The sequence below is a fragment of the Podarcis pityusensis genome (genome assembly GCF_964106645.2).
Source record: "Podarcis pityusensis genome assembly, chromosome: 6".
Lineage (NCBI taxonomy): Eukaryota > Metazoa > Chordata > Lepidosauria > Squamata > Lacertidae > Podarcis > Podarcis pityusensis.
This window is the reverse complement of record NC_138030.1, coordinates 48,668,707-48,685,921: the sequence shown is the minus strand read 5'-3', so window position 1 is coordinate 48,685,921 and position 17,215 is coordinate 48,668,707. Positions and strand designations below refer to the sequence as shown.

The following is a 17,215-nucleotide window of genomic DNA, read 5'->3' as shown; positions in this document are numbered from 1 at the left end:
ACTTACCCATATTTGCATAGTGTACATTTTTTGTATGTTTTGTTATGTTTAAAAAACCATGGCATTTCCCCCCCTCAGCTGCTTCCCACTGAGCACCCCCTGAAGGGCCAACTACAGGCCACATCTGACTCACAGAGTAGGGTTTCTCCATTCCTGCTGTAAGTCTACTTCGGGGAGGAAGAGAAGCAGGGATACCAATCTCTTCCTTGAGCTCTGACATCAGGGATTTGTATATGTTCTCAACTCATAGACATCCTATGAGATAAATGATTTGCTTTGTGGATGGAATAAAACTGGAATCTTGCAGTTGAAAGTGTGCTGGCAACTTGTTACCTTGGACAGCGCAAACTGTGGTGGCAGTGATTATTTAGAAGATTATTTAAAAACTCAAGCCAGAGGTATTTTTCTAATCATTTTATTTAGATTTTGCGTAATGATTTATTGCTCATCTGCAAGGAATAATATTGCATTCATTAAAAATCATTCATATACAAAATAAACCTATCCCCACCTGGGTTGATGCTATAACATGCTCCCTCTGACTGAACTGAGGTGTTGCCAGGCATGATAATTTATTCCATGGCTTATACAGAGATGAAGCCCTTAGCTAAGGTATCTATTGACACTGCAACACAGAGGCAGACAAATGGAATGAAGAGGCCCTCCCTGAGCTTCATGGAGGACATTTGGGAGCGCACTCTGTTTGGCGTAGAAGGATCCAAGCCAATTCCGGGATCAGAACTTGTAGTATTAGAGCTGTGAAATTGAGAAACAAAATACTAAGACGCCATCCTGATGAAGGAACTGAGAGGAAGCACATATGCTCAGGTCTGAGATCACTTCAACAAAAAGGAAGAACAGAGTTCATTTGGCCTGGCCAAATGTAAGTCAGATTCTGGAAAAGGGGGTGGGCAGGAGGAGCTGGAGGCAAAGGGATCTCCCACATTCAAGTCAGTCAATGGCCTGCAACCATTCTGCAAGGCCAAGTGGCCACCGTGTAGCTGCCAGAAAGGAACCAGACAGCTATCTGGGGCCAAAGGTACAAGAGAAAGGTCACCTAGGGCTCTGAGAAAGAGAGAGCAAGCATGAACGTGCAAAGGTTTGGTGGCTCAGACTCCTCATCAAATCACAGTTAAATTATTCTCCTCAGTGAAGGATATCAGGAAGGACCACAGCCAATGCCATACAATAGTGGAATAGATTTCAAGAAGATGGAACTAGGAATGTAATCTGTATTTACATCAAGTTTTCTGCAAAGGTTACATAAAAAGCCACAGAAATTCAAGGTTGATCATATATTCACTATGATTCACAGTAGTCTCTAGCTTTTCATCACTGCCCCTCGAGACTTCAGCACAAGTCTGAAGTGATCAGATGCAGGCAGCATTTGCCTGAACCACCTTCCTTAGCCTGATGTTTGCCTCTCTAAAGATGAGCTCCCTCCTCTTTCATGGCACTAAAATGTGAAATCTGGCTGCACCGTAGTTTCGCAGGAGAGGTACCAGTGCATCAAGATAACCAGACAGAATAGGCTAGCCTAAGCCAAGGTAATTAAAGCAGCAGAGCACTTAAAACAGCAGTGCCAATGGGAAGGGATTCCACCTTCAATATTCATTTGCTACAAATGGAGCCTGAAGATGGAGGGAAGGTGCTTTACACAATGAATAATTCTTTATAGCAGGTGTGGGCGGCAGTGGAGGGATGACATTTGGCCCTCCAATTGTTTGCTGAACTACAACTCACATCATCCCTTGCTGGGGCTGAATAGGAGTTGTAGTACAGCAACATCTGGAGGGCCAAAGGTCCCCCACACTGGCTTTGTAAGATATGAAAAGCTAAGCTACTACATCATCCAAATATCCCCGGTGCTGGACAAATGAAAGGATGGAGCACAGGAGATACCCATCTCAGCTCAGAAGGACTGATTTGGTTCTTAGTGGCCCCTACCAATTCTGCAATGTATTACTGATATCTTCATAGAATTCTATGATTCTACCTTTAAAATGTCCAAACTCGAAGGAAAAGGAATTCTCACCCATTGCCTTTTAAAATATGGTTCTGGTACATCTTCACTTAAAGAAAGAAAAAACATAACATATAAAAGCTATGGAAAAGTGAAGACAGTGGATAGTCAATAGCCATTTCAATTCAGATTAGCACCCTAGCAACTTAAAAAGAATGTTAAAGTCTACCTAGGATTGGTGTAACCAGGCATGCAGCTACATATTTCATGTAGGAAAAATAGCCTAACGAAAAATAAATAGTATTTGAAATTGTCCCACTGTTTTCTTCACAACACAATATTAGGCATTTGTTGAATATACACCTAACTGGCCACAAGATATAACTCTGTTCCAGTACAGGAAAAGGAGCACTGATCTAGCAGCTAATAAATTGGGGCTCGTTAAGGCAATTTAGAATTTGTAGATAATTCCACACAGAAAAAATAGTACTCTTAATATTTTGCAGTTCTACCAACTACAACTAAGGTGCTCCAGAAAGTTTTAAATTAAAAAATAAAATGAGCAGAGGACAGGAATGCCCTTCATTACCCAGGGAAATCCTTTCCTTAGTAATAGAGCTGAGGAGCTGAAACTGTACTATTTTAGTGGTGATGCAGCAGGGAAATCCCAGGTTGTCTGTAAAGTCAGACACAAAGACAGAGGAATATTAAAGAGAATAAGAGAGGGCAGTAAAATCACATGAATAAAATAAAAAATAAAAAAGTTTTTAGAAGTAACACAAAAAATATGTTCTTTAAAAATATTCTTGCTAAAGCTCTTGTGTAGATTATGTAGTCTGGTCCTTCAGCGTTATGGTCCATCAGTACCTGCAGTAAAGGAGAAAGAAATCCAGAGTCAAGCACTGGGTGCCCACCAAGACACAGGATCAAGTGGAGGCACTCCTGCCTTAGGTTATCAGAACTGCCAGTCCAATTCTAGTCTTCCCTTGCCTGGTGTATAAATCCATCATTAGCTGGCACTAGATCTTTGTATTTCCATTCAAGACAATTAAGATAGAAGGGTTTTCTATTTTGCCTGTATTTATTACTATTATCTGAACCCCAATCTTCCTTCCAGGATGTTCAGAGAAGCCTCACAACTACCCTGCTCATCACACTAACAAAACTATTCAAAAAATTACAATTCATGTTGTCGTATCTGAATTATAGGCAAGTCCCTATATGTTTTCTAGTTTCCCCCAATGGAGAAGGTTACCTATAATAGTTTGGTTTGAAGGGTCCATTTTTATTAAGCCCCAGATACTTCGCTTGATCATCTGTTAGCTCTGTCAGATGGGCATCAAATGAAGGCAGGTGCAAGCTGGCAACATACTCATCTAGAAAGAATACAGGAAGACGTGTTAGAATCTCTAAGGTCCTGTTTATAGCGCCTAGACATCTTTAACCAGTTACTCCTGAAAGCTTTCCCCACCAATGCTAGGCTCAATAAGGAAGGCCACTTGCAGGTCTAGCAAAGCTCATCTATAATTATTTCACACTATGGACAAATATCAGCGATTACATGAATACTGAGGCAGAGACAGTCAATAGGCAGGGTATATTTTTGGCTGTGTGCTGCCCCACAGCATTCAGTCTGGAACTTTGGCTTTTAACATTTTTACCCTGAAATAATGAGACAAGTTATAACCTAAGAGGTGAAATGACCTTGGAATCTCTCATTCTAAACTCAATCTTTAACAGGTGTTTTTCATTTAACAATTCTTGCCAGAGGGTACAGTAGATGCTTCTGCCTTGTATTTTTCATATTCAAGACATTCAATCAATGTACATGTAGAAAGAAATAACAAATATATGTCCCCTGAAAAGTATATACCATACGATGTAGAAGAATGTTAAAATTCAATGTAGTCCTTTTAGTGGATTTTGTATTTTGGTACTGGCAGACCCCTGGCATTTTTAATTTTATTTCAAAGGTTTATTTTCCCATCTTTTGATAGTATTATCCCCAAAATGGGACATCCCTAGCTTATATACCCAGGATTACAATCACAGCAAACAGACTAATAAAAATATAGCTATTTCAGACAAAGAGGGAAGTTATCTAAAAACATCTAAATTTCAACTCTGAAGCCTGATATGAAATGGATGGGCACTGCCCATAAGGCCTGTATATACTAAAATTCTCGGTATACTAAAGTTCTTAAAAATTCCTTCCTATTCTCAAAGCATGGCTGGGTCCAGCACAAACATGTGGTGAGGAAACTATGTTTATTACAGTTGTACATGCTGTGCTAGCCTGGTGTTCCAAGAGAGGAGGCTACCGCTCACTGATCAACAAGCAGCAGCTAAAAATTCTACCATTGTTTGCTCACCCATCTTTTTAGGCAGAAGGTACACATCTTGTTTGTATCGTCCCTCAGGAGCATTGTAAAGCTCAATCAAAGCCAGAGCCTGTGAAGATCAGAGAGATGCTGGAAGTAACAACTGCAGGCTTTATCAATTCTTTCCAGCACACTCTGAAAAGTTATCATTGTAGTTTTGACACGCCTGGTGGCTAACCTATTAGTCTATGTTCAGCACCGATACTTTAGACATTGAGCTTAGAGGTGGTTGTCCAAGCTTTTGGGATAAATGACACAACAGTTCTGTGGATCTAGCTTCTTTTTTTAAACTGCAGCGAGGAGTTTGTTGGTACAGAATACACCGAGTTAGTGAAAAGGAAATCTATGTGTTGCATCTTTGCTGAGCCAGTAGGAAAAAAAATAGGGAATGTAAACATGCTAAAATGTTATTAAGACTCACCCTAGTGCCTAAACAAACTAAGGTACATAGAGGCATTTTACTGAGGGGAAAGGCCAATCTCCCCTGTATGTGTGTAACACTATTCAGCTGAACAAACAATTCATCTGCTCTGTTTCCTTAGTTTTTAACCTCTCCAGACTGCAAACTCTGTTTTCAAAGTCATAAACAGATACCAAAACAGTGGACAGCTATGCTGCTTTTTTAAAACTGAAGAAGGCATAATAATAAGTGAGAAGCAGCAATTGTAAGTATTTCATTCATTTATAGGTTCACTATGAAAGGACACTGGATTTGGTGATCTTGCGAACCTTGATCTTTCATTGTGGGGGGAAACCTGAAACACATGTAGGCCATAAGGCAGGAAAAGTTCAGAAACGAATGGGAGATCTAGGCAGGGCTTCAAGTTGTAAAGGGGTGGGGCTTCAGCAATCGACACAACTTCCTCCCATGTTGACCCGTTTGCTCCCTCTTTAGCTTGATTGATCATTTGGCTCAGTTCTCCATGTCATTCCCTTCTAGTTGAGCCTTTGCTTCAAAATCCACATTTTATTTAATTTCATCTGTGATGAATACTTCAAATAAATATGCAAGTTCATATGCTCTGCATTACCTGTCTTGAGCACATAATATTCTCTAGAACTCTAGCTGACAATATTTTTCATACTATGCCTCTATTTAAAGATCAGAACTAACAGGCAAAATGCAGTTCAAATAAATCCTCAAACTAGGCTTTTACTCAGACTTGAGTTGGAAAACTAATATAAATATGGTATCTTATATTTTCCATCCCCACAAACAAATTATAAATACAGCATCAAGCAAGGCAGGGGAACCTTCAGGCTAAATCATGTACCTGAGTGGTAGCAGTAATGGACAGAACAAAGGTTGGAACTGTTGAACAGCTCAGATTCAGAAGTCTTCCCTAGAATGACAGGGAAACAACAACAGCAAAACTTTTTGAGAAATCACCTCTTGTGCGCAGAGAACACCATCAAACAGAAATGCAATATTTCAGATTCAAGTGCAATGCTAAATTCTTCAGGCCCAGCAAACTTGGGATATAACTGCATAGTTTGAACCAGGAGCAATGTGGCCAGACCAGGACTAATAACCACTGATGTTTTTAGATAGTTAATGGTTCCTTTCCTGGTGAAAAGTTAAGATCTATGATGAACTGAAAAGGACAGGCATGATTTAGCAGGGAGGAGGATAAAATCTGTTTAGCAAAAACTTTTGAGATCTTCATATTCCCACTGGTCTGGCTAGCTTTGGAACTCTGCTATAAAGCTCAAGTCAGACAACAACTCTGAACTGCCCAAAGGACACCTGAATCATCTTCTCTACTCAGCAGAACAGCTTCTCCTTGATACATAGCTAGCTGCCCATTTGATTAGCCTTCCAATACCCTGGGAACCTGAAAATAAGAGACACAATTCCTTATGATGAACCCTATAAAGGCTTCTGTTTAGGCCTTTGCCAACATACCTCAGCTAGGAGAACAACTCGCTTGCCATCAGGCCAGATTATATGATCGACTTGAGAACGTACACGCTCCCAGGTTAGCTCTGGTGTACGAAGACTAGCCTAGGAGAGATTGAGGCAGGGATCAACTACTAGGATTTATTAAGATGACTGAAAGCATAACTAAGATTAACAGACACTCACCACATCAATTTCAGTGTTGGAATGGCCCATGTTACATACAATGCAGCTATTCTTCATTCGGTCCAAGTGTTCTCTAGTCACCACATTTTTGTTTCCTGCAGTAAAAAGAGGCAGCTAAAGCAAGCTTCAGACAGGTGAGCCATCAAATTTCCCCTTATCTATAGCTACAACTTTAATCCCAATACAGTGAGTTGAGTCCCACCAAGTAATTGCATGAGTTACTTGCACAGTGTAATTTTCCCTCCCTCTTCTCCCCCACGCAAATGTTGCCTTCCTCCAAATCTGCTCCAGAGGGTTCATGGGGAGGAACTCAGAGCAGCTATGGTAAAGGTGCAGGGGGTTACATGAGCGGAACTCATTCCACTTGTATAATTACTTATTTGGATCCAACCTACAATAGAAAGCGATACAACTTATGTCCTCTTTATATCCTTTGCAGGTTTCCAGTTTGAGTGGGGAAATACTACTACATATTACTGAGCAAAAAGACAAAATCAGAAGGATTTCAGCGTATGGAGTGGGTGGGAATAATATGAACAAAACACGTGCACAGTCCTTCCCAGATTGGTTTACCTGTGCAAGTTATGACAACATCCACCTGGCGAATGATTTCATTGAGTTTCACTACCCGAAACCCATCCATGCTGCCAAAGAGAAGGTAAGAGATTAAAGGGACATCAAACATGGCAACATGAAACTGAACAAGCTGCTCTGGCTATTTAAGTTTTAAACCTCAAACTCTGTTCCCCAACATTTGATTGATGCTTAAGAGAATCCACTGACAATGTCACACTGTAGTTATGTACATGCATTCCTATGTAGCTGTTTGACTAAAACTGCTGCAATAGTTTATTTTCATGAATAACAATAATGGCAGTTTTCACCAATACATTTTTCAGAAGTGTTTTTTTCAGCTGATCTTTGAACAGCTATTAGGTGTGAAGATTTTGAAGAAAGGGGTCATTAATGTGCGTTTTCATTTTATTGAACTACAAGTTATATTGTTAATAATAAAACTTGCTAGATACCCATTTTACAACAATTGAACCTCTGCTTCTTTAAAAGCAAGACACAGTTAAAATGGAGATCATTATCTCCTTGTCTATATTTGGAAGAAACAGAGGGAGAAACACACAATTTATTTAAGGTTCATACTTTCAAACATTTCATATACATGTTTCACTTATACCTCACCCTTCTTTTTACCCACTGCCAATAAATTAATCCTTTTGACATGTATTATTGAAATAACTGACACTGCCTGAAACAACAGTAGCAACAGAAGAAATAAAGAGAAACAGGATATGCCATTTTACTAGTCGAGAGCAGCTGATCTTAGGGTAAGTTACAGAAGATTGACTTATTGGACACCGAAGCTCTTCCTATGCTCAGTAGGCAGGGACTAGAGAAATAACTTCGACATTTCCCAATATCCGTAGCAGTTCTAAAAAAGGACAAGTTGTGTGGGGCAGTCTGAAGAGAAATGGGCTTTCTGGAGAAAGATAAGAGTGTTCAGAGGTAAAAAAGAAAGTTCTGCAAGATCTATTAAAAGCAGCATGCTATTAATCTTTATGAGTTCAAAATTTAAAGTAGACATTCTATCCTACTTTTTAGAAAAAACCCTGCAAAGTAGTCAAATGGCATATCCAGTTAAATTTTACTGCTTCTATTAATCTTACTGGAGTTTCACAATTATTCCATCTTACATCAGATTAGTGCTGCTGGAGCTCTCGATGACTATCCTAGTATTTAGCATCTACTACTTCTTTAAGAGGATATTCACATGTTTATTTCCTCCTTCCCCCACCCCAATATTCTTCTTATTGACAAATGCATTTCGGCAAACTATTCATTAGCCATTATCAACAGAACAGTGTCAAACTTATGAGGGAAAGGACTCTTACATATGGAGTACAAGGTCACAATCACTTGTGGAACACTCAAATGAAATGGAAGGAAATGGAAGATTCCCTGAAGCTTTATGTCTTCTTGCACATATAGCCTCAGATTGTGAAGTTTTGGGTAGAGAGGGGCTCTTCTTTAGTAGGCTAATTAATTTTAACCTTTTGAAGTAGCCCAAAAAAGAACAGCAAGCAATACAAGAAAAGGCTTGTTCTCTCAGACAGCAGCATTTGTAACACCTCATTTCTCACCAGGCTTGAAGAGCACAGATAGGATCAATCTCTGTGATGCAAACTATGGCTCCCAGGGCCTTCAGAGCTGCACAGCATCCCTTTCCAACCTGGAATACACAAAAACAACTACAAAATCTAAGCAAATACAAGTGTTTTAAAAACAGCCCATCTCTGTCTTCTTTTCCCCCCACTTCTACATACACACAAGCACACACATGTGTAAAGACAGAGAAAATGTAAGCAATGCAGCCAAAGGACCATGAAGTGTGGTACAGTGGTACCTCTGGTTACGTACTTAATTTGTTCCAGAGGTTCGTTCTTAACCTGAAACTGTTCTTAACCTGAAGCACCACTTTAGCTAATGGGGCCTCCTGCTGCCACCGCGCCGCCGGAGCACGATTTCTGTTCTCATCCTGAAGCAAAGTTCCTAACCCGAGGTACTATTTCTGGGTTAGCCCGAGTCTGTAACCTGAAGTGTATGTAACATGAAGCGTATGTTACCCGAGGTACCACTGTATGCAAAAATGAAAATATATATAATCAGTTGATTCACTGATGCACAGGGTGAATTCAGACCAGTTTATCACATGGGAAATGCTGGAAAGTTTGCTGACTTCTGTATATACTCAACTATAGTAATACAGTCACCAGTGACTAGCTTTGTAGTATTTTGGTTTTAGGTTTGCTCTTCCTCCACCCTTAGTTGCTTCCCCCACTGCTGCTATGGCAGGGTTGGCTAACCCACAGCCCAGATTCAGCCTGGCAAGCTGTGGGAAGTGGCCCACCAGCTCCTGCAGCTGTAGCTTTAAGCTAAAGCTTAGCACTGAGAATAAAACTTAAGTCTACCCAAGCTTTTCTGGTCCCTGAGCCTTACTAAATTTTTAAATCCATGTTTTGTATAATGCTCAGTTTTATGTGTGATATATATACTTTTCTTTTTATCCTGTCTGTCTAGCTTTCATGCAATATTACCATATTGTTTTTTTTTCTTATTTAAATGCTTAGAGGAATAAATAAACAAGCCAACAAATAAATACAGCGTTCTGCCTGCTCTTTGGAGAGTAATCTCCAAGGGCAGACATAGCCCTTTATCTCCTGATCTCAGAACTGTGGCAATCAGCTCTGAGATCAGGAAACAAAATCTCTGCTGCCTGCTCTTTAGAATCGCAGGCAGAAATCATAGTGCTCAGATTGGGAGATAAAAGCTATCTGTCTTCTTTTTAGAGATGCAGAGTGAAAAGGCAGCATTTCTCCCCTCTCCTATCTCAGAGCCAAATAGGCAGGAATGGAAATGCTGTCTTTTTCTCTTCACAAGGTAAAATATAGCATTTCCTCCTTTATAGTCAATTTTAATGGCATACAGACACAGTCTCTTAACTTCAGAGGCATCATAGCACTATTTCTCAGTTTTAAAAAAATTCCTCCCAACCATACCAGAACAGCAAATACTTGAAGTATATAAATCCTCTGAATTATGAGATTTGAACAAAATGAAAGAAGAAAACAGGAAGCTAAAATATTCATTTTAACAAAATGTCACCATTCAACTCTCATCACTCAGATAAATGCCGTTTGTTTGTTTTGCTCACAGACAGCAGCGGCCATGGTTTACTACATTCTACTATGTGAAAACTTTTGCCACAGGAGAGGGGCAACCTTTACTACATTAAGAATGCATGGTATAAAAATGTATACTATGTTTCTCTAGTAATGCAGTGAAACACATGGTAGGAAACTGCCATGTGTTAAGACAGCCATCTGTACTGGTTTAGTTTGTCCACATATGAACACTAGAAAACAAATTATAGCCTAATATTATTTTTTTAAATTTGGATAATAGCTCCATTGCTCCTGTCTCTCTATATGAAAAGTTGGGAAAGAATCAGATAAGCACTAATAAGAAAAAGAGGAGTTCAGAACTCTCCCTAATATCCCTTTACACAATCCTGCCCCATAAGTGCTTTTCTTCCAGACAAGGTAACTTCAATACTGAGGTTCAGCTGCAAATATAGGAGCTGTGCAAAGATTCTCCACTCCACACTAGAGAACTCATTTTGCCATTAAAATCAGACCTCCCTCCATCCCCATAGGCCTATTAACATGACTAGAGTAGCTCCAATCAGGTTAGCATACAAAGCTGCCGCAGCACATGTAGTTTAGCCCTAAAATGTACATAATTCAATTTGTGCTATTCATACATTGCTGGAAGCACCCATGTTGAAGCACTGTTATCTGCGCAAATTTCAGCACACTTGAACCATAATGTGTGCCCTAATCACCTCTTAAATTCTTTCCAGATTTTACTGTTACAAATACAGCTGAGAGTAGAGACTCTTCTAATGATGTGAAAACACTTGCTAGTATCATCAGCTTGCAATTACCGTGAGAGCCATTGCAATTGGATGCATAATCTTCTGCAACACAAGTTGTTCCTAATGCTCCTTTATAGTAATCACATAAGGAGTCATTACTAGTAAAAGGTAGATCATGAATACAGAAGGTAATGAATCCTAAAGCTAAGGTAACTGTACTGTACTGTACTGTAAACTAATGAGAGCTGCTGAATCAGCCAGGCTACAACTCACCTCACCATAGCCACACACCACCACTTGCTTTCCTCCAAACATCACATCCGTTGTCCGCTTTAGGCTGTGGGAGAGAAAGAGACTCTTTTTGAGAAGTTAACCACATGCAAAATACATGCTTGACTCAATACAATGGCTTTGCTTAGCTGTCTCGATAAACTGTAACGTGCACAAGCCATGGGAAATCTGGAGCTTGCCTCTCCTTGTCCTGCATGGGCCAGAGGACTTCAGAAGCATTTACATACTTTTGATTTTAACTAACTGAGCCTTCCTGTTTCATCTGAACTGGGAACTGTGGTTTATGGAACTATGGCTGGCAAGAAGAAGAAGAAGAAGAAGAAGAAGAAGAAGAAGAAGAAGAAGAGGAGGAGGAGTTTGGATTTGATATCCCGCCTTTCACTCCCCTTCAGGAGTCTCAAAGAGGCTAACATTCTCCTTTCCCTTCCTCCCCCACAACAAACACTCTGTGAGGTGAGTGGGGCTGAGAGACTTCAAAGAAGTGTGACTGGCCCAAGGTCACCCAGCAGCTGCATGTGGAGGAGCGAAGACGCGAACCCGGTTCCCCAGATTATGAGACTACCGCTCTTAACCACTACACCACACTGGCACTAGTTCATGAAACAGGCTTGTGTAAACCAACTATCCTGAGTGTAAACTAGATCTTTGGGTTAAACGGGAAGCTGCAATTAGCTGAAACCAAAAGCAAATGCTTCTGAAGTCCTCTTCCCAGTCATAAAGGAGGAGGAGAGGGTGGAGAATGCGAGCTGAAGACTTGCCAAAGTTCACTGAGATGCCCTAATGTGGCCAATGTTTCTTAATTCCACAGTAGTATGACCCTATGTGGTCACCAGATAATACGATTACAGCAGTATTCAACTCCACAACACAAGGAGCTGAATAGGAAAAATATGGAAGCTGGGGGCTGATTCTGAGGGTTTTAACTCCCAACTCCCAAAGCTGAGTGCCAGACTCACCCATCCAAGATGGATTCTCTGCAACAATATAAGTTATCAAATTTCTGTTTGGTGACAGAGTCATTTACATTCATAGCTGGAACACAAAGTTTCCCAGCCTTTGATAACTGGTATAACCTAAAAGAGAGAAAGAGAAGATTTCAGAACTGAATACTGTGAGAAAAAACAGGATAATCAGCAGAACATTAATTTGTTCCCTGGGCTAACACCCAAGCTCCATATTTGTGGTTAATCTGCAGCCTTCCAGATGTTGCTAGATGACAATCCCAATCATCTCTGACCACTGGCTATTCCGGCAAGGCTGACAGGTGTTAAGAGTTCAATAACAGCCTGAGGACCACATATTAATCAGCTCTGCATCTTGTCTTCAAGCAACAGCAGAAGTACCAATTCTTATAATATACACTTGAGTCCCCCAAACATCTTCTGCTTCCAGTAAATATATAGTTCTATTTTTTAAAAAAAGAATAGGTGAATTTAGCTGTATTTAGGCCTGATGTACATAGCACCCTTAGTATCTTCCTACAGCCATCATATGTGTAATTAGCAAAATAAAAATAAAATGCTTCACATCAGTGAGTAAGCCAAAGTGATTAATGGACTACGCCTCTTGATTTCTGGAGAGAGAGAATTACATGTTCCTCCCCCGTATTATACTCAACTGTGAAATATAGTTCAGTGGTAAAAAATACAAAACAGTAAATGATCTAATAAATAAAAAGTCCCAAGTTCAATCCCTGGCATTTGCTGGTAGGACTGGGAAAATACTCCTACCAGAAACCATGAAGAACCACTGTAACTCAGTGTAGAGAATATGGAACTGGATGGAGCAATCGTCTGACTCAAAAGCCAGTTTCTTTTAAACCATGCTGAAAATCATGACCACTGGTAACTTAGCACTGAATGCATCTGTACCAAGTACTGGGCACTGAAATACCCATGGGGGAAGGAGGAAAGGAGAGAAAAGAACAAGCAGCAGCTCATGCAGTTTCTATGAGTAGCCAAAGTATAGGGAAGAATAGTCAGGCCAAAGAGAATGGTCAGTGGGACATTAAAATGCATTCCTCCTTCTTTATAAAAATAAGATGCGGCAAAGGGGAACTAGAGGAATGTTGCACGAAGAACATGTCAATTTTTGAGCTTAAACTTGAGAAGCCCCATGGCTCAACAGTGTGGGAACTAAAATGGTAGAAAAGGCCCTAGGTTCTGCCTTACCTCAGCCATACCTTTCTCTTTTATGGCGTTATTTATTCCTCCCCCATCCTTATTACCATCCCACAGGGTCATCATGATTAAAAGTGAGCTTTAATTTTTAGATGCTTGCTTACCAGATATGGGCAAGGCCCTACAACTTCCCAAAGCTTCATATTGAAGGAGGACAGACAAAGGTTTGCAGGATCCTTTGGGGTTGATTACCTGTGCACACCTGTCACACTCTCTTCTACAATGCCTCTGATCTTCTTAAATACATTTGGATATTTCTTATAAACCCAATGGGTCAGGTCTCCCCCATCATCCAAGATCTGAAAATAAGATAAATATAATTAGCTCAAAGATATTCTGCTATTTATACTGCATGCCACATGTAACTTCACTTTAAGGCACAAAGCAGGATTACTTCTAGGTAATTAAACTGTTAAGTCACATAACCATTAAGGGATCAGAACTCTGATATCGCTTCACAAACCATTATTATCGTGCACGATGTTGTCCAAGCAAGAAACCTGGCCTGGTTTTCTAACATATAAATAGAAATATACGAATTCTACAAGGTATACTTCCAGAGAACCAGTACTAGATTTTATCACACAAATTCAAGTGGAAGCTGGAAAACTGGTTCAAGCTGTACAGAGTAAGGATAATCTACCCTTTTCATAATTGACCTGACAGAAAAAGAAATAGGGGATGCTCATCTATAGCCGATAATCTTAAAAACAAAACCAAACCTGGAACAACAATCAATAGCTAAGGGGTTTGCTATACAGTAACAACAAAGTTTATTAACAAAAAGTTTTTTCCTGAGCTAGTGTAGATACATGAAACAAAGAAGTCATTGCGTATACTAATACTTTATTAGGAAGGGAAAACCACAGCAGAATTTCCCCTTAAAAATGAAATGGCATTGTTTCAGTACAGATTTATGCTTATCTGGTTTATCTAGCACACCAAGTCAAAGGGTATGGGGTCCTGCTGATAGTACTCTAAAAGACACACAGAGTTGTATCCAATGCTGCACATGTGGAATTCTGCTCATGCAGTAGCACTCCCCTTTCCTCTTCTTGCATGCACCCCAAATCTGCTCTGGAGGGTCCCCCAACACTCTGGAACAGATTTTGAGGGTGCTCAGGGGACTGCAGGGGAGAGGACAAGACGCTGTGTTGCATAAGAAAATATATGTTGGGCAAGCATAATGGCAGCAATGGACACAAGTCATGCAATTAATTTCATGTGAAGTAGATGCAAAGCACATATGAGAGGTAATTCTCACATTCTCTTAAAAATAGATAATCTAAGACAGATGAGCCACCATTTATTATACTATGAAGTGAGCAATCCCTAGTTGTTTTTTTTAATGTGAATGATTCTATCGTGTGTAAACATTCAGTTGGTTTCTAGTGACTCTGATCAGTCATTTAGCTATATGGCAATTAACAGAATCTACATAAGGGGGGGGGGAGGAGCCATTTTCTTTTCTTTTTTAATGATTCAACTTTGTGCAAGAAGTGTGATAACTGAGAGCTAGGGAACATTAGGCAGCATCCTCCTTTCAGAAAATCTCATTTTCTATATATATTTGTCTATTATCACGACTGCCTTGCCAGTGAAATTCTGCCCTTCTTCCAACATAGCTCTGTTTATCTCTGATCTTCACAACAACCCTCAGAGATGTTAGACTGAAATAGAGTGACTCGCTCAAAACCAACAAGTGTGCTTCAGTCCCCTGGTTCACCAGGCACATTCACAGTATACATTTAAAGCACAGGTCTTCCCCCCCAAAGAAGACTGGGAACTTTCTTTTAAGGGTATTGGGAATTGTAGCTTTGTAGTGAATAAACAACATTTTCCAGGATTGTTTTGAGGAAAGAGATGTGCTTTAAACAGAGTATGAATGTGACAATTATTGAGACTTGCAAATTTGCACCAACAAATTAAATACCCCATTTAAAGGTGGTAAATTTAGGAGTGGCATTTTACAGATTTGATACATGTGAAATTCACCGCCATGCTTGTGGAGGGTGGGCGCTGACCATGAGCAGCAGGTTTTTCTTTACTTATTTCATTATACTTATAAACCCACCCTTCACCATACTGATCCCAGGACAGGTTTTTTGTGACAGAAAAAGCTGAGTTCCTTTCCCAGCCATTCACCCTCAAGAATGCAGCTGCCATGAGCCACCAATCTCCCCCCTGCCCCCTGCAGAAAACACACACACAAACACGCACAGTGTGCCCAAGGCATTCTGGGGGAAACAAAATGGCTGCAGGGTTGAAAGAGGAGCTGTTGTAACTGGGAAGAACAAAATAATAAAGAAGCAGCAGCCCACTCCAGGACCCTGCTGGTAATTTTGCTCCAATCCCCATCATATCACCCAAACTGGCTGCCTGTTTTCGGAGGGTGAATTTCACCTTAACACCCCCCCCCCAATTTGAGCTGCAAATGGACAGGAATTAACTAGTATTGAATCATAATACACCTTTCCATTCTTTCAGCTAAGCCCCACTGAATGGAGAAGAGAGAATGGAGGATAAAACTTGAAAAGGGGTTGAATGTGGCTGGACAATGAACACTAAATACAGTGTGATCCCGTAGACTAGATCCAAAGAACCACTGAACTAGTTCTGCATGTCCAAAAAATGTCTTTCCTAAACATTAGCTCCACACCCATGTGAAAAACCTCTTTTGAAACAGAAAAATACACAGCTGAAAGGGATGAAGTCAGAAGTTCCAATGGGCATGTCAAAACCCTTGGATGTGCCTAAAGTACCTCTTTGGATGCCACCAAATACACTTCCAAAGGAGAAGTTAACAAATGTGTGAGAATATGGGAAACCTGGGAGAATGCTCCATTACCATGTTGGCCTGCCAGGTATCCACATTAACACAGCGATCAATGCACCACCAAAAGTCATCCTCGGATTCTCCTTTCCAGGCAAATACAGCAACACCTAGCGAAAGAAAATGAATTTGCTGGATCATTATTATAGCAGTGCTGCTTGAAGCAGACTCAAAATAAGCACAGTTCTGGCACAAAGCAGCTCTCGACCCCATTTTATCTAACCCATGCTGAAAGCTGCCCCACTGTTTTCTTCTGGATTGCCTTTTTTGTCATCTGTTTAGCATATTTAAGTGACCAGGCTATCTGAAAAGACTTTATCTTTATACAGCACATAAATAACAAGACACTTATCTCTGGAGGCTTTCTCTGGTCACTGAATTGTAACTAAGTTAAAGCACATCCTAGTTAAGAATTGTATTGTATTAAAAGGACTACATTAGAGCAATTTTTCTGTACAATCTAAAATCTGCTTTGGGATCTCTTGAAACTATACATGTAATAGCAGTTGCAGCTAGCTTGCTAGTTCTAAACTGTCTATCAGAGTGGATTTTTGGCAGAATATGCAGGAACAGAGCCAGTATAAGACAAAGTCCTGTGGCACTTTCAGCATAAGAAATGAATTGTGATAGAAGTTTCATTAGATAAGAGATGCATACAGAACATAATAAAGCAAAGCAAAGCCGAACAAGCTTCTCTTAGCATAATCTAGGTTCTCCCAGCAGGGTCAACGGAGTCCATCTGGCTATGGAATGTCTCTCTGACAAGGGTTTGCAAAATACCCAACAACTCAGGTATGCAGAGAATTTACAGAAATATTAGGACAGTGAAGTTGGCAACAGTATTTCCCCCCTCGAAGTCTGTACACACTGACATACGGGTTAGAGTTATACAAGCTTATAAAATTCAGCAGTGACAGAAAAATGCTAGAAATCTTTTTTGAAAAAACAGTAAATTTGTCTTCATTCTATTGTCTGCACCAGTTTTTGTGTTTAATTTCCACATAATTATGTACTTAAACCACTCATTTGCAGTA

At 40.1% G+C, this 17,215-nt stretch overlaps 1 protein-coding gene across 3 annotated transcripts in view; it reads right to left on the bottom strand.

Annotated features, from left to right (window-relative positions):
• Positions 1 to 399: 399 nt before the first annotated feature.
• AHCYL1 (adenosylhomocysteinase like 1) overlaps positions 400 to 17,215 on the bottom strand; it is a gene marked incomplete at its 3' end in the record, with an annotated part of 48,542 nt that continues 31,726 nt past the window's right edge. The window contains exons 6-17 of one of the 3 annotated variants that reach the window (XM_081010614.1): positions 16,197 to 16,291; positions 13,541 to 13,647; positions 12,125 to 12,241; positions 11,151 to 11,214; positions 8,584 to 8,672; positions 7,004 to 7,074; positions 6,431 to 6,525; positions 6,251 to 6,349; positions 5,619 to 5,687; positions 4,336 to 4,414; positions 3,219 to 3,339; positions 400 to 2,830 (exon numbers count right to left, since the gene is read on the bottom strand). In XM_081010614.1, coding sequence (XP_080866740.1) covers positions 2,824 to 2,830; positions 3,219 to 3,339; positions 4,336 to 4,414; positions 5,619 to 5,687; positions 6,251 to 6,349; positions 6,431 to 6,525; positions 7,004 to 7,074; positions 8,584 to 8,672; positions 11,151 to 11,214; positions 12,125 to 12,241; positions 13,541 to 13,647; positions 16,197 to 16,291 — 1,013 coding nt within the window. Of the gene's footprint in view, positions 2,831 to 3,214; positions 3,340 to 4,335; positions 4,415 to 5,618; positions 5,688 to 6,250; positions 6,350 to 6,430; positions 6,526 to 7,003; positions 7,075 to 8,583; positions 8,673 to 11,150; positions 11,215 to 12,124; positions 12,242 to 13,540; positions 13,648 to 16,196; positions 16,292 to 17,215 lie in introns of those variants that run through there. The other 2 variants (XR_013987814.1, XM_081010615.1) reach the window with 2 other exon arrangements.